Source organism: Ascaphus truei, chromosome 14, assembly GCF_040206685.1.
Source record: "Ascaphus truei isolate aAscTru1 chromosome 14, aAscTru1.hap1, whole genome shotgun sequence".
Classification (NCBI taxonomy): domain Eukaryota; kingdom Metazoa; phylum Chordata; class Amphibia; order Anura; family Ascaphidae; genus Ascaphus; species Ascaphus truei.
In genome coordinates this window covers 15,001,868-15,027,755 of record NC_134496.1, presented here as the reverse complement: position 1 = coordinate 15,027,755, position 25,888 = coordinate 15,001,868, and the positions used below count along the sequence as shown (strand labels likewise).

The 25,888-nt window shown below is 47.5% G+C and overlaps 1 protein-coding gene across 5 annotated transcripts in view; it reads left to right on the top strand.

Moving 5' to 3' along the window:
• The first annotated feature begins 437 nt into the window (after positions 1-437).
• The window catches only part of SIPA1 (signal-induced proliferation-associated 1), a 56,793-nt gene continuing 31,342 nt past the window's right edge, over positions 438-25,888 (top strand). The window contains exons 1-6 of one of the 5 annotated variants that reach the window (XM_075569772.1): positions 438-540; positions 11,912-13,473; positions 13,737-13,861; positions 15,064-15,252; positions 23,009-23,183; positions 23,799-23,902. In XM_075569772.1, coding sequence (XP_075425887.1) covers positions 12,714-13,473; positions 13,737-13,861; positions 15,064-15,252; positions 23,009-23,183; positions 23,799-23,902 — 1,353 coding nt within the window. In that variant the 5' untranslated portion in view covers positions 438-540; positions 11,912-12,713. Of the gene's footprint in view, positions 541-2,902; positions 3,160-6,972; positions 7,112-11,614; positions 11,770-11,911; positions 13,474-13,736; positions 13,862-15,063; positions 15,253-23,008; positions 23,184-23,798; positions 23,903-25,888 lie in introns of those variants that run through there. The other 4 variants (XM_075569771.1, XM_075569773.1, XM_075569775.1 and 1 more) reach the window with 4 other exon arrangements.

Below are 25,888 nucleotides of genomic sequence, written 5' to 3'. Positions count from 1 at the left end.
GCAGCAGGATGTTGGGGTGTATAGGGAGGGGTATTAGGCCGGGAGGAGGGCAGCAGGATGTTGGGGTGTATACGTAGGGGTATTAGGCCGGGAGGAGGGCAGCAGGATGTTGGGGTGTATAGCGAGGGTTATTAGGCCGGGAGGAGGGCAGCAGGATGTTGGGGTGTATAGCGAGGGGTATTAGGGCAGTGAGGGCAGCAGGATGTTGGGGTATATAGGGAGGGGAAATAGGCCGGGAGGAGGGCAGCAGTATGTTTGGGTGTATAGGGAGGGGTTTTGGGCTGGGAGGAGGGCAGCAGTATGTTGGGGTGTATAGGGAGGGGTATTAGGCCGGGAGGAGGGCAGCAGGGTGTTGGGGTGTATAGGGAGGGGTATTAGGCCGGGAGGATGGCAGCAGGATCTCTCTCTCTCATTGTCTCTCGCTTCCTGACACTGTCAGGATGTGACAGTCACCGACGTGCAGGGGGGGGGGGTCTGGCCGGTGAGAGGAAGCTGCGGTAACTCAGAGAGCGCAGACGAATGTGAGAGACACGCAAGAAGGTAAAGATACCTGATTAGACAGTCTATGGGAGAGGTGAAGTGACCGCAGCCATCACCCTTATAAAGTCAGTGACAGAGCTGGGTAGAAGCTGGATCTCCCTGTATGTGTCACTGTGTCACCCTGCGGGGGGAGGGACAGACTCATAGCTCCCTTCTGTCTGTGTCACTGTGTCACCCTGCGGGGGGAGGGACCGACACATAGCTCCCTTCTGTCTGTGTCACTGTGTCACCCTGCGGGGAGAGGGACAGACTCATAGCTCCCTTCTGTCTGTGTCGCTGTGTCACCCTGCGGGGGGGAGGGACAGACCCATAGCTCCCTTCTGTCTGTGTCACTGTGTCACCCTGCGAGGGGAGGGACAGACTCATAGCTCCCTTCTGTCTGTGTCACTGTGTCACCCTGCGGGGGGAGGGACAGACACATAGCTCCCTTCTGTCTGTGTCACTGTGTCACCCTGCGGGGGGGAGGGACAGACACATAGCTCCCTTCTGTCTGTGTCACTGTGTCACCCTGCAGGGGGAGGGACAGACTCATAGCTCCCTTCTGTCTGTGTCACTGTGTCACCCTGTGGGGGGAGGTACAGACTCATAGGTCCCTTCTGCCTGTGTCACCCTGTGGGGGGAGGGACAGACTCATAGCTCCCTTCTGTCTGTGTCACTGTGTCACCCTGCGGGGGGAGGGACAGACACATAGCTCCCTTCTGTCTGTGTCCCCTTGTGGTGGGAGGGACAGACTCATAGCTCCCTTCTGACTGTCTCACCCTGCGGGGGGAGGGACAGGCTCATAGCTCCCTTCTGTCTGTCACTGTGTCACCCTGCGGGGGGAGGGACAGTCTCATAGCTCCCTTCTGTCTGTGTCACAATGCGGGGGGAGGGACAGACTCATAGCACCCTTCTGCCTGTGTCACTGTGTCACCCTGCGGGGGGGAGGGACAGACACATAGCTCCCTTCTGTCTGTGTCACTGTGTCACCCTGCAGGGGGAGGGACAGACTCATAGCTCCCTTCTGTCTGTGTCACTGTGTCACCCTGTGGGGGGAGGTACAGACTCATAGGTCCCTTCTGCCTGTGTCACCCTGTGGGGGGAGGGACAGACTCATAGCTCCCTTCTGTCTGTGTCACTGTGTCACCCTGCGGGGGGAGGGACAGACACATAGCTCCCTTCTGTCTGTGTCCCCCTGTGGTGGGAGGGACAGACTCATAGCTCCCTTCTGACTGTCTCACCCTGCGGGGGGAGGGACAGGCTCATAGCTCCCTTCTGTCTGTCACTGTGTCACCCTGCGGGGGGAGGGACAGTCTCATAGCTCCCTTCTGTCTGTGTCACTGTGTCACCCTGCAAAGGGAGGGACAGACTCATAGCTCCCTTCTGTCTGTGTCACTATGTCACCCTGCGGGGGAGGGACAGGCTCATAGCTCCCTTCTGTCTGTGTCACTGTGTCACCCTGCGGGAGGAGGGACAAACTCATAGCTCCCTTTTGTCTGTGTCACTGTGTCACCCTGCAGGGGAGAGGGACAAACTCATAGCTCCCATCTGTCTGTGTCACCCTGCAGGGGGAGGGACAGACTCATAGCACCCTTCTGCCTGAGTCACCCTGTGGGGGGAGGGACAGACTCATAGCTCCCTTCTGTCTGTGTCACTGTGTCACCCTGCAGGAGGAGGGACAGACTCATAGCTCCCTTTTGTCTGTGTCACTGTGTCACCCTGCAGGGGGGAGGGACAGACTCATAGCTCCCATCTGTCTGTGTCACCCGGCGGGGGGAGGGACAGACTCATAGCTTCCTTCTGTCTGTGTCACTGTGTCACCCTGCGGGGGAGGGACAGACTCATAGCTCCCATCTGTCTGTGTCACCCTGTGGGGGGACAGACTCATAGCTGCCTTCTGCCTGTGTCACTGTGTCCCCCTGCGGGGGGACAGACTCATAGCTCCTTCTGTCTGTGTCACTGTGTCACCCTGCGGGGGGAGGGACAGACTCATAGCTCCATTCTGTCTGTGTCACTGTGTCACCCTGTGGGGGGAGGGACAGACTCATAGCTCCCTTCTGTCTGTGTCACCCTGCGGGGGGAGGGACAGACTCATAGCTCCCTTCTGTCTGTGTCACTGTGTCACCCTGCGGGGGGAGGGACAGACTCATAGCTCCCTTCTGTCTGTGTCACTGTGTCACCCTGCGGGGGAAGGGACAGACTCATAGCTCCCTTCTGCCTGTGTCACCATGTCACCCTGCGGGGGGAGGGACAGACTCATAGCTCCCTTCTGTCTGTGTCACCCTGCGGGGAGAGGGACAGACTCAGCTCTTTTCTCCCTGTGTCACCGTGTCACCCTAAAGTGGGGGGAGGGACCAGCAGGATGAGAAGGGAGTGAGGAAATGGAAGGGGGGGAGGAAGGAGAGGTCAGAGGAGGAGATGCTGATGGGAGGAAACTGACACAGAGAGAAGCAGCAGCAGCAGCTGTGAGAGAAAAAGAGGGAGAAATAGAGGGAGAAAAGATTAGAGAGTGGGGAGAGAGGGAGAAGAAGAGGGAGAAGGAATAAAGACTATAGAGGGAAGGAGAGAGGAGGAGATAGAGAGAGGATTACAGAGGTGAGTGACAGCTTTCTGCACTGATTCTAATGTCTAACTGAATCGGTGAGTTTGTAACATTGTGTCATTTGCTTTGTACATGTGTGCTGTGTGTATCACGCTGCGTGTATCACGCTGTGTGTGACATTATAACACTGTAGGCATGTTTCTTGTGAGGTACATTGTTTTATTCGGGGCGTTACAGTGTAACAGTGCAGGTTTTTTGCTGTGTGCGGTATACACTGTGTTACATTGTATTGCTGTGTGTTACATTGTAACATCATAGCCATTTGCTCTGTGTGTGTGGTGCACTGTGTTACATTGTATTATTCTGTACGTCCCGTTATATTATCCTGTGTGGTACACTGTATTACTCTGTGTTACACTGTATCATTCTGTGTGGGTACAGTGTATTATTCTGTATGTCCCATTGCATTAGCCTGTGTCACACTGTATCATTCGGTGTATTACACTGTATCATTCGGTGTGTTACACTGTATCATTCGGTGTGTTACACTGTATCATTCGGTGTGGTACAGTGTATTATGATGTGTTACATTGTACCATTGTAGTCTTGCGGTGTGTTTAATGCACTGTTTGTTGTACATTGGGTATTTTGCTACACATCTCCGTCTCTCTCCTCCCCTGTCCGTCTGTCCGTCTCTCTCCTCCCCTGTCCGTCTGATATATATTTTTCTCTGTGTGTACCCCTCCTCTGTGTGTACCCGTCTCTCTCTTTGTGTGTACCCATCTCCCTCTCTGTGTGTGTACCCCTCCTCTCTCTTTGTGTACCCCTCCTCTCTCTTTGTGTACCCCTCCTCTCTCTGTGTGTACCCCTCCTCTCTCTCTGTGTATCCCTCCTCTCTCTGTGTGTACCCCTCCTCTCTGTGTGTACCCCTCCTCTGTGTGTACCCCTCCTCTCTCTGTGTGTACCCCTCCTCTCTGTGTGTACCCCTCCTCTGTGTGTACCCCTCCTCTCTCTGTGTGTACCCCTCCTCTCTGTGTGTACCCCTCCTCTCTGTGTGTACCCCTCCTGTGTGTACCCCTCCTCTCTCTGTGTGTACCCCTCCTCTCTCTGTGTGTACCCCACCTCTCTCTGTGTGTACCCCCACTCTCTCTCTCTCTCTCTCTCTCTCTGTCTCTCTCATTTCCGCCCAGATGACAGAGGAAAATGCCTGCAGAGCAGAAACAGACAGAGGAAGTGACAGAGGGAGAGAGGGGGGGAGAGGATGTGTTTGGTGCAGAGAGATGGGGGGGCGGTGTGTGAAGAAATGTGCATATGTGAGAGAAGGGGGGGGGGGGATAGGGAGAGACAGAGAGTGAGATCGGGGAAGGATGAGCGTGAGAGAGACAGAGAGGGAGGGATGTGAGGGGGAGAGGGGGTGACAGATGTTACATGTAGCATGTGATATCACTAAAGCTCCGTATGTGCAATGCATGCTGGTCCCTGTAGTCCTGATCTGTCTGCGGTTAGGTATGTGCAATGCATGCTGGTCCCTGTAGTCCTGATCTGTCTGCGGTTAGGTATGTGCAATGCATGCTGGTCCCTGTAGTCCTGATCTGTCTGCGGTTACGTATGTGCAATGCATGCTGGTCCCCGTAGTCCTGATCTGTCTGCGGTTAGGTATGTGCAATGCATGCTGGTCCCTGTGGTCCTGATCTGTCTGCGGTTAGGTATGTGCAATGCATGCTGGTCCCTGTGGTCCTGATCTGTCTGCGGTTAGGTATCTGCAATGCATGCTGGTCCCCGTAGTCCTGATCTGTCTGCGGTTAGGTATGTGCAATGCATGCTGGTCCCCGTAGTCCTGATCTGTCTGCGGTTACGTATGTGCAATGCATGCTGGTCCCTGTAGTCCTGATCTGTCTGCGGTTAGGTATGTGCAATGCATGCTGGTCCCTGTAGTCCTGATCTGTCTGCGGTTAGGTATCTGCAATGCATGCTGGTCCCCGTAGTCCTGATCTGTCTGCGGTTAGGTATCTGCAATGCATGCTGGTCCCTGTGGTCCTGATCTGTCTGCGGTTAGGTATGTGCAATGCATGCTGGTCCCTGTGGTCCTGATCTGTCTGCGGTTAGGTATGTGCAATGCATGCTGGTCCCTGTAGTCCTGATCTGTCTGCGGTTAGGTATCTGCAATGCATGCTGGTCCCTGTGGTCCTGATCTGTCTGCGGTTAGGTATGTGCAATGCATGCTGGTCCCTGTAGTCCTGATCTGTCTGCGGTTAGGTATCTGCAATGCATGCTGGTCCCTGTGGTCCTGATCTGTCTGCGGTTAGGTATGTGCAATGCATGCTGGTCCCTGTGGTCCTGATCTGTCTGCGGTTAGGTATGTGCAATGCATGCTGGTCCCTGTGGTCCTGATCTATCTGCGGTTCGGTATGTGCAATGCATGCTGGTCCCCGTAGTCCTGATCTGTCTGCGGTTAGGTATGTGCAATGCATGCTGGTCCCCGTAGTCCTGATCTGTCTGCGGTTACGTATGTGCAATGCATGCTGGTCCCTGTAGTCCTGATCTGTCTGCGGTTAGGTATGTGCAATGCATGCTTGTCCCTGTAGTCCTGATCTGTCTGCGGTTAGGTATCTGCAATGCATGCTGGTCCCTGTGGTCCTGATCTGTCTGCGGTTAGGTATGTGCAATGCATGCTGGTCCCTGTAGTCCTGATCTGTCTGCGGTTAGGTATCTGCAATGCATGCTGGTCCCTGTGGTCCTGATCTGTCTGCGGTTAGGTATCTGCAATGCATGCTGGTCCCTGTGGTCCTGATCTGTCTGCGGTTAGGTATCTGCAATGCATGCTGGTCCCTGTGGTCCTGATCTGTCTGCGGTTAGGTATGTGCAATGCATGCTGGTCCCTGTGGTCCTGATCTATCTGCGGTTCGGTATGTGCAATGCATGCTGGTCCCTGTGGTCCTGATCTGTCTGCGGTTAGGTATGTGCAATGCATGCTGGTCCCCGTAGTCCTGATCTGTCTGCGGTTAGGTATGTGCAATGCATGCTGGTCCCCGTAGTCCTGATCTGTCTGCGGTTAGGTATGTGCAATGCATGCTGGTCCCTGTGGTCCTGATCTGTCTGCGGTTAGGTATGTGCAATGCATGCTGGTCCCCGTAGTCCTGATCTGTCTGCGGTTAGGTATGTGCAATGCATGCTGGTCCCTGTGGTCCTGATCTGTCTGCGGTTAGGTATGTGCAATGCATGCTGGTCCCTGTAGTCCTGATCTGTCGGTATGTGCAATAAATTCAGGGGTGCGCAAACTTTTAACTGTGCGCACCCCTGCCTGCTCTCTTAGGGCCTTGCGCTCCCCCCTTCTCGACCCCAGCGTCAAATGACGTGCCGAGTTATGTGACGTCACATCGCCATGGTAACGTGAAGTCACGTGACCCAGCGGCGTCATTTGATGCCGGATTACCAGTACGACGCATCGCGGGAAGATAAATGTATTCTAGAGGCCTCGCGCGGTCCCCCGGCATTTAATTTAAATGCCTGGGGGGAGAGCGCGGGACCTCTATAACTGCCGCATCACCCCCCCCAGAAAATCTACCGCCCCCCAGTTTGCGCGCCGCCGAGTTAGGCCTGGGACATGGTGCACGGAGGAGCGCTGGGCAGCGCTGACGCTCATGCTCTCCTGCAAAAGCAGGAGCTTTTTCTTGTCCTTGCATGAGCGCCAGCGAGCGCTCTTGTGTGCTGGGTGGGAGGCGGGCGGGCGGCGGGGATAGCGCGCCACGTCATGGCGCCGACGTCACGGACTGCCATTGGCTTCTGGCAGACACGTGACCGGCCCTGCGCTTCCCTCAGCGGCAAAATTTAAACTTGCCTGTCTCCTGCATTTCCGCACGCCTGCGGAAGCGCCGGCTAAAGCCGCGCTGATAGGGATAATGTTTCCCCTCAGCGCGGCTCAGCGCGCTTCAGCACGGTCTTTTTGACCATGTCCGAGGCCTTACAGTATATACGCTTTCAAACCTCATAGGTTTCCTAATTAGTACAAACAGAAAGCGGGGATTCCCGGATACCTTACTGAAGGAATAGGTGGGTACACTCAGGTGAAGGGTAAACCGAAAACAACACAGGTGTCTCCCAGCCTCCTGGTGAAGGGAGAGGCACAAGGAGCCCCCAGTTGTAAGCACTCAAAACACCTATGAATAAATTAGTAAATGAATACCCAGCAGCCTCGTGGGTGCAGCCGAGAATATTGGTTACTCTTCTGGATAGAGATAACCCCGGCACATTTATTTATAAAATGTTTTACCAGGAAGTAATACATTGAGCGTTACCTCTCGTTTTCAAGTATGTCCTGGGTACAGAGTTAAGACAAATAGTACATGGTTACAAATACAGTTACATAAATGAACAGGGTATACATTATATACAAGACATTGCATGCACAGTTAAAGATAATATATATTATGGGCGTATGAAAGAGTTACAGACCAGATTAAAGTGTGAGACAGCCTTAGATTTGAAAGAACTTAAACTGGTGGTGGATGTGAGAGTCTCTGGTAGGTTGTTCCAGTTTTGGGGTGCTCGGTAAGAGAAGGAGGAACGGCCGGATACTTTGTTGAGCCTTGGGACCATGAACAGTCTTTTGGAGTCTGATCTCAGGTGATAGGTGCTGCATGTGGTAGGGGTGAGGAGCTTGTTCAGGTAGCTGGGTAGCTTGCCCAGAAAGTATTTGAGGGTGAGACAGGAAAGGTGAACTTTGCGCCTAGACTCTAGTGATGACCAATCTAGTTCTTTGAGCATTTCGCAGTGATGTGTGTTGTAGTTGCATTGGAGAACAAAACGACAAATTGAATTGTAGAGGGTGTCAAGTTTGCTAAGGTGGGTTCTGAGGTGCCGAGCCATATACTATGTCTCCATAGTCAATAATTGGCATTAGCATCTGCTGTGCAATACGCTTTCTGACCAGGAGACTTAGGGAGGATTTGTTCCTGTAAAGTACCCCTAGATTGGCATTGGTCTTGGTTGTCAGGGTATCAATGTGGATTCCGATTGTTAAGTGGGAGTCAAACCATAAACCCAGGTATTTAAAACTAGTGACAGGGGTTAGGGTGGTGTTAGCGTTGGTTCTAATCAGGAGCTCAGTCGCTGGAAGCTTTAAAAATTTAGTCTTGGTCCCAAATACCATTGTTAGTCTTGTCAGTGTTTAAAAACAGTTTGTTTTGGGAAATCCAGTTTTCGAGTCTCAAAAAGTCAGACTGAAGTATGTGTTCAAGGTCAGAGAGGCTATGGCTGTGTGCATATAGGATAGTGTCATCTGCATACATGTGTATTGAGGCTTCCTTACAAGCTGTGGGAAGATCATTAATGAACACCGAGAAGAGTAGGGGCCCCAGAAAAGAGCCCTGCGGGACACTACAGGTGATATCCATGGGGTTGGAGTTAGAGCCTGAGATGGACACATGTTGGGGTCTTCCTGATAGGTAGGACTGAAACCAGTTTAAAGCATGCTTCCCTATTCCAGAGCTCTGGAGTTTGTTGAGCAGGATAGCATGATCAACTGTATCAAAAGCTTATGCAAAATCTAGGAATACTGCACCAGTGAGTTGTCCATGTTCCATTCCACACTGGAGTTCATTGCAAACTTTTAGCAGGGTAGTTACGGTGGAGTGTTTGGGGCGAAAGCCAGATTGGAATTGGCTAGGGAAATTTGTCTTGGTATAGTAATCGCTTAATTGGGAGTGGACACATTTTTCTATGACTTTGGATAGAATTGGGAGAAGTGAGATTGGCCTGTAGTTTGAGACAATGTTTTTGTCCCCACTTTTGAAGATTGGGACAACTCTGGCAGTTTTCCAGGTCTTAGGGATATGGCCTGCAGACAGGATAGAGTTAACTATGGAAGCAATTGGTTTGGCAATGGCTGGGGCACCAAGTCGTAGGAACCTAGATTGTAGTAAGTCAGGTCCACATTGGCTGCTTAGTTTTAGTTTCAGGAGCGCTTGTGTAATCTCTTCAGATACTGGGCCAAATTGAAAATTGTTGGCAGTTTTGGGAGGGGGTGGGGCTATGTCGGTACTCCCAGGATTCCACATATAAAGTGGAACTAAACGAGAATATAATAATACATTGTATTGGTTCAAAGCAAACTAAAATGAATTGGGTATTGCATGTGTTAAAGCAACGTCCACACTCATGACCAGCAATCTATGAATATGACAGCTGACTGGTAAAAAATATATATTATCAGCTGTAGCAAGGAGTACCTCAGTGTGGGATAGCCCCACCTCACTGTGGGATAGCCCCACCTCACTGTGGGATAGCCCCACCTCACTGTGGGATAGCTCCACCTCAGTGTGGGATAGCTCCACCTCAGTGTGGGATAGCTCCACCTCAGTGTGGGATAGCTCCACCTCAGTGTGGGATAACTCCGCCTCAGTGTGGGATAGCTCTGCCACAGTGTGGGATAACTCCGCCTCAGTGTGGGATAGCTCCACCTCAGTGTGGGATAGCTCCACCTCAGTGTGGGATAGCTCCACCTCACTGTGGGATAGCTCCACCTCAGTGTGGGATAACTCCGCCTCAGTGTGGGATAGCTCCACCTCAGTGTGGGATAGCTCCACCTCAGTGTGGGATAGCTCCACCTCAGTGTGGGATAACTCCACCTCAGTGTGGAATAGCTCCACCTCAGTGTGGAATAGCTCCACCTCAGTGTAGGATAACTCCACCTCAGTGTGGAATAGCTCCACCTCAGTGTGGAATAGCTCCACCTCAGTGTAGGATAACTCCACCTCAGTGTAGGATAACTCCACCTCAGTGTGGAATAACTCCACCTCAGTGTGGAATAGCTCCACCTCAGTGTAGGATAACTCCACCTCAGTGTAGGATAGCCGAGGCTTTAACACATTCATTACCCCATTTATTTTAGTTTGCTTTGAAACAATAAAATGTATTTTTATATTCTCATTTAGTTAAGTTCCACATTATATGCAGGGTTGCCACCTTCTACTGAAGGCTAACCCGGAGATAAATGTATAAAATATTCTCTCTTACAGGCGGCGTCTCCCGGCATTCTCCTGCTGCAACTCCTGTGAACATGGCTGTGCTGCGTCAAATGACGCCGCGTTGCCATGACAATGGGACGCTACGCGACATCACGGTGTAACACAGCATCAAGTTGTCATGCCAACGAGACGCCGCATTGCGCTGTGACATCACGTAGCGTCCCATTGTCATGGCAATGGGCGTCACGTGACGCTGAGACACAGCCATGCTCACGGGAGTTGCAGTGGGAGATGCAGGAGGGTGCCGGGAGACGCTGCCACACACCTCTACCACCCGGAGATTAACAAACTAAACCCGTAGCCCGGAGATACGTGGTCAAAACCCGTAGTCTCCGTGTCAAACCCGGAGGGGTGAATTATATGTCTATCCAGTAGAGCAGGGGTGCGCAAACTTTGTTTGCAGCGCCCCCCCTGCCTGCCAGCCCCTGTGCCCGTGCCCCTCTTCGCCCCTTAACTAAAATCTGGCGTCACGACATCGCGACGTGTCGCCGAAGACAAGATAGGAGACACTGCAGAGGCCTTACGCGATCCCCCGGCACTTCATTTAAATGCTGTGGGGAAGAGCGCGGGGCCTCCGCAGCCGCCATGCCCCCCTCCCCAGAAAAATCTTGCGTCCCCCCCCCCCACTTTGCGCACCCCTGCAGCAGAGTATCCAATATTCTAGGCTCCACCCACGAGGTCGCTGCGTATTCATTTACTAATTTATTCATAGGTGTTTCGAGTGCGGACAACTGGGGGCTCCTTGTGCCTCTCCCTTCACCAGGAAGCTGGGAGACACCTGTGCTCTCTGCTGTTTCCTACATACCCTGTAATGTTCGGCAGCTTTTATACTGCAAGCCATCGTCAACCCAACCACAGGCGCCATACAGCACTACCTACACTTTCCTGCTCCTCTTTTTGTCTGCATAAAATAAGAGACCAATATGGCTACACTTCTTTTTTTGGTTCTGAATTTGCAATGCATGCTGGTCCCTGTAGTCCTGATCTCTCTCTGGTTCTGTATTTGCAATGCATGCTGGTCCCTGTAGTCCTGATCTTTCTGGGTGGGTAATGCAGTAGGTCATGTATTGCTGGTGGGTGTATGGAGGAGGAGGGGGGGGGGGCTCTTTATACAGAGGGTCTCTGTTCATTGCTCAATGCTTATTATTGTTAAACCATTTCTTTCCCGTCTTCCTCTCTCCTCTATATGCCTTTCTCTTTCTCTCCCCCCTGTCTTTTTCTCCTCTTCTCTCTCTTCGTTGATTTATAAGGTGCATATACATTGTCATACACAATTGTGTGAGACAATGACATCTCTCTTTATATCTGTTACCACCTGTCTCTATAAGTATATCTATATATCGGTCTATTTATCTGACTTTATTTACATCTTTCCACCCTTCTCTCTCCCCCTCTCTCTCTTTCCCTCCCCCTCTCTCTTTCTCTCTCCCCCCCCCCCCCCCACTTTCTCTCCCCCTCTCTCTCTTTCCCATGCTCTGTCTCTCTGTTGGTTTCTTCCTCTTTCTATTGTAATTTCAGTTCCTTCCATCTCAATACCACGCAGTGACCACAACCCTTCAGCCTTTTCCTCTCTCGCGTTCTCTCTTCCTCTCTCGCACTCTCTCTTCCTCTCTGTCACATACAGAGGCCTCTCGCTTGCATGTTCTTGTATGTTCCCTCCGTGGCTGTCTTTTTTTGTTCAAGGTAATATTGTTTTACTCTCTCTTCAATGTCACCACTTTAACCCCTAACCTGCCAGAACCCTGCAGAATGTTTCTCTATTAACCCCTCCCCGTGTTGAGACCTGCAGAGCATCGCTCCATAACCCCTCTCTCTGTCTTTGCAGACTAGAAGACACTCCGCTACTCTTGGACTCTGGACATTTATCTGCACAATTATTGTGATTTGGGTTTTTTGGGGGGGGAGGGGGGTGTAGATATTTTGTACAACTCTCTAATTCTGCTATGGGCCATGGAGCAGGTGCAGGATGCCAGGGGGTATAAAAGTGTAGCTAAATTGCCCCAGGGCCAGAGTGAGTGGGCATCTAAAAAAGGAGATGTGTGAGATCCAAAGCAAAAGAGAGAGACTGCCACACGGTGATAGGAGCCGCAAGATACACAGAGGGGAAGGGACAGCTTCACTGTGAAAGAGTCAGAAGAACAGAGGCACAGATAAAGAGAGAGCTGATGAGTGGAAGAGAAAGAGAGCAAAGGGGACACAACTACACAGTGAACTAGACAGATACATAAACACAGAGAGAGAGAGAGACAGTTACACATGAACGAAGCAGATACATAAACACAGAGAGACAGCTACACAGTGAACGAGACAGATAAGTACACACAGGAAGAGAGAGAAAGAGAGCGAGCGAGACATAATGAGAGAGTTGGGCATTCAAAGACAGAGCAAGGAAAAAATAGACAGGTAGGCAGTGAAATAAAGTGGGGTAGACTGCAACACAGAAACACATCAGAGCCAAGGAAGGGAGACTGAGAGACATACAAAGGAAAGAGAGAAAGACAGGACGGGCGAGAGAAGGAAAGACAGCAAACAGACAGCCTGACAAAATTAGAGATCAGAGACAGAGTAGACAGCAGAGGGATAAGCGGTGACCTTTGAAGCGTCATCTATGTGTCCGCTCCCGTGAGATGCAGTCCGATGACCTCTTTGTGCGTAAACTTCGCCAACCCCCCACCCGATTCTCCCCTCACAAGACCCCCTGTGAACCCAAAAACCCACCCTCGGCCCCGGGGCGCCAGAGGCGCAACGGAGGTGCTCTCTCCACATTGGCATCAGAACCCAACTCCCGGGAGAAGGGCAAAAGCAGCCCAACCGCCCAGCGCTTCAAGGATCCTTTCCTGCTGCTGGGGCTGGCTGGTATCAGTCAGGGGCCACAGGGGCCACCAGCTCAGGAGGCTAGGGATGGGCCTCCAGGAGGAGAGCCCTCAGCACCCCGTCCAAAAAGTTTTGCTCACTATGATGTCCAGAGCATCGTGTTCGATCCCATCCGGCAGAGAGGATCTGAGGACAGGAGGAACGTGAGGAGCGGTGCGTCTGCTGCCTCCCAACTCAGATCTTGCACTACCTCTCCCAGGAGATCTTCATCCTCTCCAGAGGAGCCAGGAGACCCCGGAGACGGGAAGGACAATGAGCTGCTCCTCAGCTGTCCCTACTTCCGCAACGAAGTGGGAGGCGAGCAAGTGGAAGGAGAGGAGGACCAAGGCTGGGACTTCTGTTCGGGCCGAGTCTCGTCGCACCTCCTGCCCTCCCCCAAGTGCCCTGTGAGAGGGCCCAATGCAGCAGTGTCTGTGCTTGAGGAGGCCAGGGAGAGGGTGAGGGGCAGTAGCTACTTTGTGGAGTATCAAGACCTTGGGGCGTTGTATTACCGGAAGTATTTTTATGGAAAAGGTGGGCATTCGTCTCTCTCCCTCTCTTTTTCTTTGTTCCCCCTCCCATCTTGCTCTCCCTCATGTCCCCTCTCTATTTTGCCCTCTCCTCTCTCCTTAGCTCCCTCTTTCTTTATCCGCCACACCTCTTTCCTTCCAACTCCTTTTCCCTTACCCCACTGTCTTGCTCTTTCTGTCTGTCTCTGCGTTTGTCTGTCTGTCTTTCTCTCTCACACACACACTCTCTCTCACTCACTCATTCTCTCTCATCCTTCTTCCACCCAGAACATCAAAACTTTTTTGGGGTTGATGACCGTTTGGGGCCTGTGGCCATCAGCTTACGCCGGGATGAGAGAGAGGGGTCCCAGAACATGCAGTATAATTACCGCATCATCTTTCGTACCACCGAGGTAAATATACACTTCTCTCTCTCCTCCTTCTCCCTCTACTCCATTCACATTCACTCTCTTTCTAAGTGGCTAATAACTGTCTCCTTTATGTCCTTTATATCTCAGCTCTCTGCTAAGGTCTTTCTAATTTCTGTCTTTATATCTCAGCCTTTCTCTCGGTCTGCTCCTGGCTGTTTACTGTATCTCAGTACTGCTCTCTCTGCTCAGGACTGTTTCCTTTCTATCTTTACATTTCATCTCTCTCTTCTCTGTGTTACGCCGGTGCTGCCCGCAGACCAGACCCGTCCCCTGTGCTGAAGGGGTTAGCAAGGATACACGCACCCGCAGCAAAGGGAGCGCGTTCGGAGTGTGTAAAGCGTTGCCAGGCCTGAGATAAGTAACGTAGGCAATACTTGCCGGTACCGGGTATTGGAGTAGAATCGTCGAAGCCTTGCCGAGGTCAGGGAGCGGAGAGAGGAGAAGAGTCTGGGTCCAAGCTGTGATCGAGGGGGTGCCAGAGAATACGAAGTCCGAGGAGAGCCGAGGTGGAGAGCCAAAGAGGGTAGTCGTACGAGCCGTGTCTGAATCTGTGGAATCACTGAGAGAATAGCACATTAGTTCCATGCAGAAAGTATGTTGAGCGATGAGTGAGGGAACAGGGATGCCTGATAAGGTATGAGAGACCAATCAGGTGTGGAGAGCGGAACAGGAGGACTGCAGGAATCTCCTCAGGATAGGTGCAGCTGAAGGTGCACAGGTGAGCCCAATAGAACTCAGGAAGTGTCCGTGTGGTGTAGGGAGGCGGAGCCTCACCGCAGGAGTGGAGGATAAGGGACGGGTGCAGGCGCGTGCACTGTAAGCAGGGCGTGCACGCGGCCCGTGCCGAAGGGAGGCGCACGTGCACACGTGGGACGGAAGGACCGCCTCTCCCGCCGAGGAGGAGTGGCCGAGGGAAACGGGACTGCTGCGACGGCCGAGCTGACGGCCCGCGGGAGTGGCAGCAGGTAGGGGGAAGTTCCACTGTGCGCCCTGGGTAGTCCGAGGGTTGCGCGGATGGTGCAGAGGAACCGGTATCCTAACACTCTGTCTCTTTGCCTTCTCCATTCCTCACTTCTGCTCTTGCTCTTTCCCTTCTCTCTGCTGTCTCCTACCTATCCTGGATCTTCTCTCTTCTTTTGATGGTTCCCTCATCCACCACCTGCTTCTCCTCCTCTGTTTTGAAGCTAAAGACCATTCGTGGATCTATCCTGGAAGAGGCTTTCCCCTCAGCCATTCGGAACAACTCTTCCCGGGCCATATCACCCAAAAAGCTTCTGGAATACATTCTTCCTGAGGTCCACCTGCAAAGTCTGCGATTGGCGTCCAACTCCCCCAAAGTGCCCGACACGCTCCTGAAACTGGATGAGCAGGGGGTGAGTCTGTCATTTGGGGGATCTGAAGAATGGAATGTTTGTGTGCCTTAAGTTGGATTTTGGGGTGTTGGCAGTTGACCAGGGTGAGGTTATGGCTTGAGTATTGTTTTTCATGTCGGTTAGTGTTTCTTGAGTTTGATTTTCTGTGGTTGTGCGTAAATTGAGTCTGGTTATGCGTACATTGAGTGTGGCTGTGCATACATTGAGTGTGGTTGTGCATACATTGAGTGTGGCTGTGCGTACATTGAGTGTGGTTATGCATACATTGAGTGTGGCTGTGCGTACATTGAGTGTGGTTGTCCATACATTGAGTGTGGTTGTGCATACATTGAGTGTGGCTGTGCGTACATTGAGTGTGGTTGAGAATTCTTGAGCAAACAGCTGTGTGTGAATAGTACTGACAGTACTGGAGTAGTTATGAGCTTCATTGGTTGAGTCTTAATGCGTTTTTAGTTGGATATTTTTTAATGTTAATGATCCTGCTTGAGTATTATTAAATTAATTGTTTCTGTGGTTGACTAATATTGAGTGGAATTAACTGTGGTTGACTATTAGTGTTAGTATTTGTACTTGAGTAATGTGTAGTGTCACTAGCTGCTAAGTACAGGTGCATGTTTTTGATGGCAATTGAGTGCTAAAGGATATAAGTGACAACGGTTGAGAAATATTGTGGGTTTGTGGCTGTGGTTAAATATCATTGAGTCTTTGTGGAGTGACTTGAGTATTTTTGAGTGTTCACTAGTTGGGTGAGTACTAGTGATTATTGCTGAATATTTTTAAGTAGTAGATCATTATTACTTATTGTTGGTGACTCCCATTCTTCCCATGTTTACTTATTTGGTATATCCCTGTATACCCTTCCTTTCTAAAAAGATGTCCAACCTTTTTTTGAACAAATCTATTGTATCTGCTATCACAGTCTCCATGGGTAATGAATTCCGCATTTCAACTGCCCTTACTGTAAAGAACCCTTTCCTTTGTTGTTGGTGAAATCTCCTTTCCTCCAACCTTAAGGGATGGACCGAGTCCTTTGTACTGCCCTTGGGATGAATAGTTCTTTTGAAAGCGTCTTGTATTGTCCCCGAATATATTTGTATATAGTTATAATTTCCCCTCTTAGACGCCTCTTTTCTAATGTAAATAAAAAGAACATGGCAGCACAGCTTAGGTTTGCAAAGTTGCATCTGAACAAACCACAAGACTTCTGGAACAATGTCCTTTGGACAAACAAGACCAAAGTGGAGATGTTTGGCCATAATGCAATGTGCCACGTTTGGCTAAAATCAAACACAGCATATCAGCACAAGCACCTCATACCAACTGTCAAGCATGGTGGTGGAGGGGTGATGATTTGGGCTTGTTTTGCAGCCACAGGACCTGGGAACCTTGCAGTCATTGAGTCGACCATGAACTCCTCTGTATACCAAAGTATTCTAGAGTCAAATGTGAGGCCATCTGTCCGACAGCTAAAGCATGGCCAAACTTGGGTCATGCAACAGGACAATGATCCCAAGCACACCAGCAAATCTACAACAGAATGGCTGAAAAAGAAAAGAATCAAGGTGTTGCAATGGCCCAGTCAAAGTCCAGACCTCAACCCGATTGAAATGCTGTGGCGAGACCTTAAGAGAGCTATGCATAAACAAATGCCCACAAACCTCAATGAACTGAAGCAACGTTGTAAAGAAGAGTGGGCCAAAATTCCTCCACAACGATTGAAGTCATACAGAAAACGATTACTTCAAGTTATTGCTGCTAAAGGTGGTTCTACAAGCTATTGAATCATAAGGTGTACTTGGTTTTTCACACATGGCTTCTCCATTTTGGCTTTATTTTTGTTAAATAAATCATGACACAGTGTAATATGTCATGTGTTGTTGTTCATCTGAGGTTGTATTTACCTAATTTTAAGACCTGCTAAGGAACAGATGATTGTTATTATGTCCTGATATGTTAAACCATGGAATTCAAAGAGGGTGTACTTTCTTTTTCACACAACTGTACTTGCAGGGATTGTGTGTGTTTGTGTTTTTGTTGGGTGGATATACTTGCAGGGATTGTGTGTGTGTTTGGAGGATATACTTGCAGGGATTGTGTGTGTGTTTGGTGGATATACTTGCAGGGATTGTGTGTGTGTTTCGTTGATATACTTGCAGGGATTGTGTGTGTGTGTGTTTCGTGGATATACTTGCAGGGATTGTGTGTGTGTTTCGTGGATATACTTGCAGGGATTGTGTGTGTGTTCGGTAGATATACTTGCAGGGATTGTGTGTGTGTTTGGTGGATATACTTGCAGGGATTGTGTGTGTGTTTCGTGGATATACTTGCAGGGATTGTGTGTGTGTTTGGTAGATATAATTGCAGGGATTGTGTGTGTGTGTTTGGTGGATATACTTGCAGGGATTGTATGTGTTAGGTGGATATACTTGCAGGGATTGTGTGTGTGTTTCGTGAATATACTTGCAGGGATTGTGTGTGTGTTTTGAGGATATACTTGCAGGGATTGTGTGTGTGTTTGGTGGATATACTTGCAGGGATTGTGTGTGTGTTTGGTGGATATACTTGCATGGATTGTGTGTGTGTTTGGAGGATATACTTGCAGGGATTGTATGTGTTAGGTGGATATAATTGCAGCGATTGTGTGTGTGTTAGGTGGATATACTTGCAGGGATTGTGTGTGTGTGTTAGGTGGATATAATTGCAGGGATTGTGTGTGTGTTAGGTGGATATACTTGCAGGGATTGTGTGTGTGTGTTAGGTGGATATAATTGCAGGGATTGTGTGTGTGTTAGGTGGATATACTTGCAGGGATTGTGTGTGTGTGTGTGTGTGTGTGTGTGTGTGTTTGGTGGATATAATTGCAGGGATTGTGTGTGTGTTAGGTGGATATACTTGCAGGGATTGTGTGTGTGTGTTAGGTGGATATAATTGCAGGGATTGTGTGTGTGTTAGGTGGATATACTTGCAGGGATTGTGTGTGTGTGTTAGGTGGATATAATTGCAGGGATTGTGTGTGTGTTAGGTGGATATACTTGCAGGGATTGTGTGTGTGTTTGGAGGATATACTTGCAGGGATTGTGTGTGTGTTTGGAGGATATACTTGCAGGGATTGTGTGTGTGTTTGATGGATATACTTGCAGGGATTGTGTGTGTGTGTGTTTGATGGATATACTTGCAGGGATTGTGTGTGTGTGTTTGGAGGATATACTTGCAGGGATTGTGTGTGTGTTTGGAGGATATACTTGCAGGGATTGTGTGTGTGTTTGGAGGATATACTTGCAGGGATTGTTTGTGTTTGATGGATATACTTGCAGGGATTGTGTGTGTGTTTGGTGGATATACTTGCAGGGATTGTGTGTGTGTTTGGTGGATATACTTGCAGGGATTGTGTGTGTGTGTGTGTGTGTGTGTGTTTGATGGATATACTTGCAGGGATTGTGTGTGTGTTTGATGGATATACTTGCAGGGATTGTGTGTGTTTGGTGGATATACTTGCAGGGATTGTGTGTGTGTGTGTTTGATGGATATACTTGCAGGGATTGTGTGTGTGTTTGGTGGATATACTTGCAGAGATTGTGTGTGTGTGTGTGTGTGTGTGTGTGTTTGGTGGATATACTTGCAGGGATTGTGTGTGTTTGGTGGATATACTTCAGGGATTGTGTGTCTGTTTGGTGAATATACTTGCAGGGATTGTGTGTGTGTTTGATGGATATACTTGCAGGGATTGTGTGTGTGTGTGTGTTTGGTGGATATACTTGCAGGGATTGTGTGTGTTTGGTGGATATACTTGCAGGGATTGTGTGTCTGTTTGGTGGATATACTTGCAGGGATTGTGTGTCTGTTTGGTAGATATACTTGCAGGGATCGTGTGTGTGTGTGTGTGTGTTTGGTGGATATACTTGTAGGGATTGTGTGTGTGTGTGTGTGTTTGGTGGATATACTTGCAGGGATTGTGTGTGTTTGGTGGATATACTTGCAGGGATTGTGTGTGTTTGGTGGATATACTTGCAGGGATTGTGTGTCTGTTTGGTGGATATACTTGCAGGGATTGTGTGTCTGTTTGGTAGATATACTTGCAGGGATCGTGTGTGTGTGTGTGTGTGTGTGTGTTTGGTAGACATACTTGCAGGGATCGTGTGTGTGTGTGTGTGTGTGTGTGTGTTTGGTGGATATACTTGCAGGGATTGTGTGTGTGTATGGTGGATATACTTGCATGGATTGTGTGTTTTTGTTTGGTGGATATACTTGCAGGGATTATGTGTGTGTTTGGTGGATATACTTGCAGGGATTATGTGTGTGTTTGGTGGATATACTTGCAGGGTGTGTGTGTGTGTGTGTGTGTGTGTGTGTGTGTGTGTGTGTGTGTGTGTTTGTGTGTGTGTGTGTGTGTGTGTGTGTGTTTGGTAGATATACTTGCAAGGATTGTGTGTGTGTTTTGATATACTTGCAGGGATTTTGTGTGTGTTTGATGGATATACTTGCAGGGATTGTGTGTGTTTGGCTATACTTACAGGGATTGTGTGTGTGTTTGGATATACTTACAGGGATTGTGTGTGTGTGTGTGTGTGTCTGTATGTATGTGTTTGATGGATATACTTGCAGGGGTTGTGTGTGTGTTTGGTGGATATACTTGCCGGGATTGTGTGTGTTATGGTGTGTGTTTGATGCATATACTTGCAGGGATTGTGTGATTGTGTTATTGTGTGTTTGATGCATATACTTGCAGGGATTGTGTGTGTTTGGTGGATATACTTGCATGGATTGTGTGTGTGTTTGGTGGCTATACTTGCAGGGATGCCACTCTGATCCTAGTCTTGATGGAACAAAATGACTTAATACAAGGGAATTCCTAATTGTTTATGCTCTTCTGTTTGTCATTGTGGCGTGCCCCGATAATACCCGATTTCAATCGGAATCTTGTAATAAGAACCCCCAATGTTTTATTATCATTACTCTCCTTTATTCCAATGAGACCCATATTCACTTATGAATCTAATCACATTACCTGATTGCTCTATTTTTATATGGAATAATACCTCGTTAGCGCAGTGTGTTATGGCCTCCATTCTTTTTTAATTTACTATACCATCTCTCTTCAAAAAGTTTTCTCCTGCACTCTGAGTATAAGTTTCTTCCTTGCTACAGTTACGCTTCAGTCTTGGAAATTGCCCTTTCGAAATTGCTCTTGCTGTGCTAGGCATATGGTAACTATTAGCATGTAGGATGCTGTTTGCAGCTGTTTCCTTCCTGTAGATGTCCGTTTCAATTAAACCATCTTTCTTGCTGATCGTCAAATCTTGGAAAGAAACACAATCTTTACTGTAATTACAAGAAAGGTTCAAATTATGTAAATGTTAATTGAGTGTATCAACAAAAGCACATACTTCAGCATTGGTTCCCTCCCAAATGAAAAAAATATCATCGATAAATCTAAGCCACAGTGCAACATGTGCCGAATAGTCTTCTAAATCACCATCCCTGTGACTTGTGTTGACATTATACTGCCAATGTTCTCACTCCACTGAGACTTGCATGACAAGGGTCGGTCCTCAGGTGCTCCTATGTGTTTATACAGCATCTTTCCAATGTGTCGGAAAGCATCAAAGGGGCGTCCTTTGCTAACCGGGGCAATCGATTCTTGTCACACACACCCTGATCCGAGAGGGGGGAATCTTGTTCTGCACACCGAACTTGTCTTCCACATATATTGGTGGAAGAGGACAAGCCCTTCTGTAGCAAAGAGACACGCGCCTGTGGTAGTTCAATATCTGTAAGATTCGCACTAGTTAAAGAATCTTCAATGTAGTTTAGTATCTCTTTCTCCCTCTCATCTTATGCTCTTTAGTATAGGGCCATATTTTTCTGTCCCATAGAAGGCTTTTGTCCCCTCCTTGTTTTTTTTTCTTTTCTTTCTCAACTTAGAGATGAACCTGACAAAAAATATCAATCATTACCCATTTCTCTCCCTCTCACATACATTATTTTATCAAATGGCTTTTTAAAAGAAAATGTATCTCCCGTTCCATGACATCCCCAGAAGCTGATCTCATTTAATGCTGATATCTTTTGTCACTTTGTTTCACGTGTACTCTCTTCCTTCGATGGTCTGCAAAGTCTCTCATTTATTTTTGCTTTTTCCTCAGTGATATCTGAATGTCTTTATTTTTTATTTCCTCCTTCGGTCCCAAGAAGTAAACATTGTCTTTATATTCATTAAATTGGTTTACACTCTCAACAGTATCCATGTTAACATTTTGTAAGCTTTTGTTGTTCTTCAATTAAAAGAGTAATGAGTTCCATGGGGCACCTTAACAAAACTGCCTACCATTGGTTAATGAAATCAGTAGCTTGTAAATTGTGGATAGCTGTCAATTTGATCCTTGTTCCCGGTGGAATCACCTTTTCTGTCAAATAAGTGTCTAGACTTCACATGTGGATAACCCAAAGGTGATTTGTCAAAGCGCACGTGTGAGTGACCAAAAAAACAAAGTGATATCTACACACAGTGGGTGATCTATAAAAAAACTCAGTGATTAGATCATGTGAAAATACACAATGAAGTGATAGTGACGTGAACAATAATAAAGCATGTATAAAAGGTTATATCTGTTGTACAGGTGATCTTCGTGAGTTCCCAGAAACCTCTGATGGGAATTTGTTTCTGGAAATTCCATTTTTCGTACACACTCTCCGAGGTCCAGAGGAAGCATCAGCACATGCGCCATTTTGCTTTTACCCCATTTATCGATAAGTTGTTTGAGTTTTTAACGGGTGACGCAAACTTGAATCTCTGGACCTACTACCTTCGGTTACCTCCTGTAGCAATGTAAGACCATCACTATCACAGCTGGATTCATCACTGAGCAAAACCACCTTTAAATTGTAGTATTTTAAATCAAGGATTGTATCCACTGTATATGATAATTAGCTGAGCTGGATGTATTAAACGAAAGTGGTAAAGGACCTCGGTCAATTGTTATGGATATTCGAAAAAATTAGCCTCCGTTTCAAACCAATAATATCAGATATCGGGGTATTTACTTTGAAAATCTGGTGGTGCTCCAACTACTAAATATAAACTATAAAAGTAGCAAAAAAGGAAGACAAAAACAGAACCGCATTCTAGAGCACTCTTAATGCCTCTGAAAAATGATCATTATTGAGTATAATTGGCTGTATGAGCATCATTGAGAGTTAAAGACTGTCGTTCAATATTCTTGAGTGTACTGTAGCTGAGTATTATTGAATATTACAGGGTAAGGGTGAGCATATTGAGTGTTAATGACTATATGATGACTTTTGTTGAGTAATATTGTGAGTTAGTGGCTGTGGATGAGTATTCTAGAGTGATTGGACACAGCGGAGTATGTATGTATGTATATCTTTATTTATATAGCGCCATTTATGTACATAGCGCTTCACAGCAGCAATACATGTGACATAATAATATAAAACATAGTGGGAATAAGCGCTTCAGACATGACAGTAACAATAGGAAAGGGAGTCCCTGCCCCGAAGAGCTTACAATCTAAGTATCAGCACAATATTACTGGCTGCTGAGTGGTGTTGCCCATGGTAAAGTTTGAGTTCTCTCTCTGATGGAATGTTCCACTTGTGTTGAGTATTTCTTGGGGTTTTAGTGTAGTGTTAGTGTAGATGGATCCCCTGAGCTTCTTGGTGTTAATTGTAGATGGATGCCAGGAGCATTGCATATGTCCTGGGTCTCTAACGGGGCCTCTTCTCCTCTTGGGCACAGCTCAGCTTCCAAAGGAAGATTGGCGTCTTGTACTGTCGGGCTAGGCAGGGCTCTGAAGAGGAGATGTACAATAACGAGATAACTGGACCAGCTTTCCAGGAGTTCCTAAGTCTCCTGGGAGATGAAGTCAGACTCAAAGGGTTTGACAAGTATCGAGCGCAGCTGGACACCAAGAGTAAGACACTTCCTATATCATCCCTCAGCATCTCCTCTCCTCATTCCACTCTGTCTCTTCTCAGTCTGTGTCTCAAGAAACACACCTGGTCATCCCACAGCTCTCTTTTTTCCTCACTCTCCTCCCTGTCTCTCTCACTTCGCTCTCCTCTCTCTCTCATCATCTCTGTCTTCCCACCTGAAGAAGGGACCTTAGTAGTCCTGAAAGCTTGCGTTCTCTTTAAACACTATTTAGCTATCACTTCTACCTTACTTCTGTCCTGTCTACTCTATGGGCTAACCCAGTACCATCCTTTCTCTCTCCTGATTTATTTGTAGTTCTGTGTCACTTTCTTCTGTTATCTGTTTCACTCTCTCCAATCGCCTCCCTTTGGGTAATGCACTTTCATGCTCCACACTTCCCCTCTTCTTTCTCTCTTTCCATTCCAATTCATTTCTCTCTCTCTCTCTCTCTCTCTCCTCATTCATTCCTCATGTCTCTCCCTCATTCTATCTCATTCTCTCTCTCGGGCTTTCACTGTCTGCCTATCCTTTTTTATTTCTCTATATCATTCTCCATCCTATATACTCTCTCTCTCCCCACCTCCCCTGTACTCACTCTCTCCCTCTCTCCCAGCTGACAGCACTGGCACGCACTCTCTCTACACCCGTTATCAGGACTATGAGATCATGTTCCACGTTTCAACAATGCTTCCATATACAGCAAGCAACAGCCAGCAGGTAACTAAATATTTCCGAGAATCCCCTACCCTGCACCCCCATACCCTGCACCCCCATAAACAAATTCCGTAACATTCTCTTATCATGCACCCTACTACTTCTTAATACTCCCTTGGACAATTGTTATGTTCTTGACAGGTTCACAAAAAGAAAGAATAATTGCTGATTACTACACAGTATGAATTATTAAAACCAATATGTTCCTAGGCAGATATGGGAACAAAGTGCAAGCATCAAGTAATTGCCTTGATGCTAATTATACTCAAATGACAGTATTAAGCCTCAGCTATGGGCGCTCAACCTAAAAATTCTGAATCACAGTTAAAACGTCATATATATATATATATAGACACATAGATATTATATTCAAACCATGGAGTGAAATGTCCAGTCCAATGATAGAGGGTGCTGCTAGCTTCAAATGTAGGGAACAACCCAGCGTTCACCGAAGGTACTATAGTAGAAAAAAACAAGAACACAGCACACACCTCATAGTGTAGTATTAAAATTTACTTGGCAAGTAAAAGATAAAAACGCACTTACAAAAAATCAGTGCAAATTAGGCACTGAATACGAACACTCCAGTAGTTGGGTAATCGGGGTTGACTGCACGGTCGTTCCTCCCTGCTTGGACGCGTCCGTCAGTTCATGTGAGTTGGGACTAGTTCTTCACAGTTCAGGGGACTTCTGCATCACGTGGGACTTGCGTCACCGCGTCGTGACGTCATTGCTGCAATAGCACCCGGCACCACAACAACACAGGGAGGGGCTAGGAGGATGGTAAAGCTCTGAGAGACTACCCATGCTATCCCACGAGTCCTCCTTCGTTCGCCTTTGAAAAATCTCTTAGACGAAACGCGTCAGAGAACCTGTCCTGTTTTTATGATGGCAATGTTGCCGTAATAAAGTTTTTGCACGTTGCCACTGCCGCCAGCCTGCTGTTTTTTGCTGTGCTCCAAGTCCCTGTCCCTCCCCTCCTTCGTTCTCCTTCACCTGCAGCTCCACCTTCTAGATTACCACTGTCTACTACAGCCAACCAAAACCACCCTACGCGTTTCAAGGCGTGTGCCTCTTCGTCAGGGGTGTGGTTTTGGTTTGAGAGAATGATATATATATATATATATATATATATATATATATATATATATATATATATCCCTGCCTCATTTGCATATATTAAGGTAAAATACACATAAATAATATAAGGAGTATAAAAAGTATAATATACTTAATTTAGATTTAGTATCCATATGCATATGAGGCTGGAGCAACATATAAAAAATGTGAGTGTATCCCAGCAATATTAAGCAATAACAGCATATGATATTACAATTACCCTATTAGAACCATAAATATACCTATAAAATAAAGGAGTTCCTCAGGTCCTCCAGACAATTGAATCAAAATACAATACAAATAAATACTTTAATAACAAAATATTAATAATATTAACTGCAAATCAACTTCTTAGTCAATCAACCCATTAAAAATGAACACATATACCTCTTGCCCACTCATATTATTCTCAGTACAGAAATATATTAATATACTATTTAGCAGACATCAATGTAAAGAAAGGAGGCCAAATCAATCCCTTCATTAAGACCATTGGTGGATAATGTACCTAGTTGGTGAATCCAAAAGGTCTCACGTTGTCGTAGCCTTGGGAATCTATCACCACCTTTTAAACCGAATTTTACATGTTCTATCCCAATTAGTTTCAGGCTACTAGGATCTATATTGTGTCTAATTTTGAAATGTCTTGACACTCCATGAGTGGTGAGCCCTTCCATAATGTTTCTCCTTTGTTCTAAAAATCTTTGTTTAAGGGTGCGCTTAGTCCTTCCGACATATTGCAACCCACATTCACATTCTAAAAGGTAATATTGTGTTTTACAATGAATACAATCTAGAATGGGATGGGTTGTATTAAAATGATTAGATTTGAAATGAACTTGATTATCCTGTACAAATTTACACGTAATG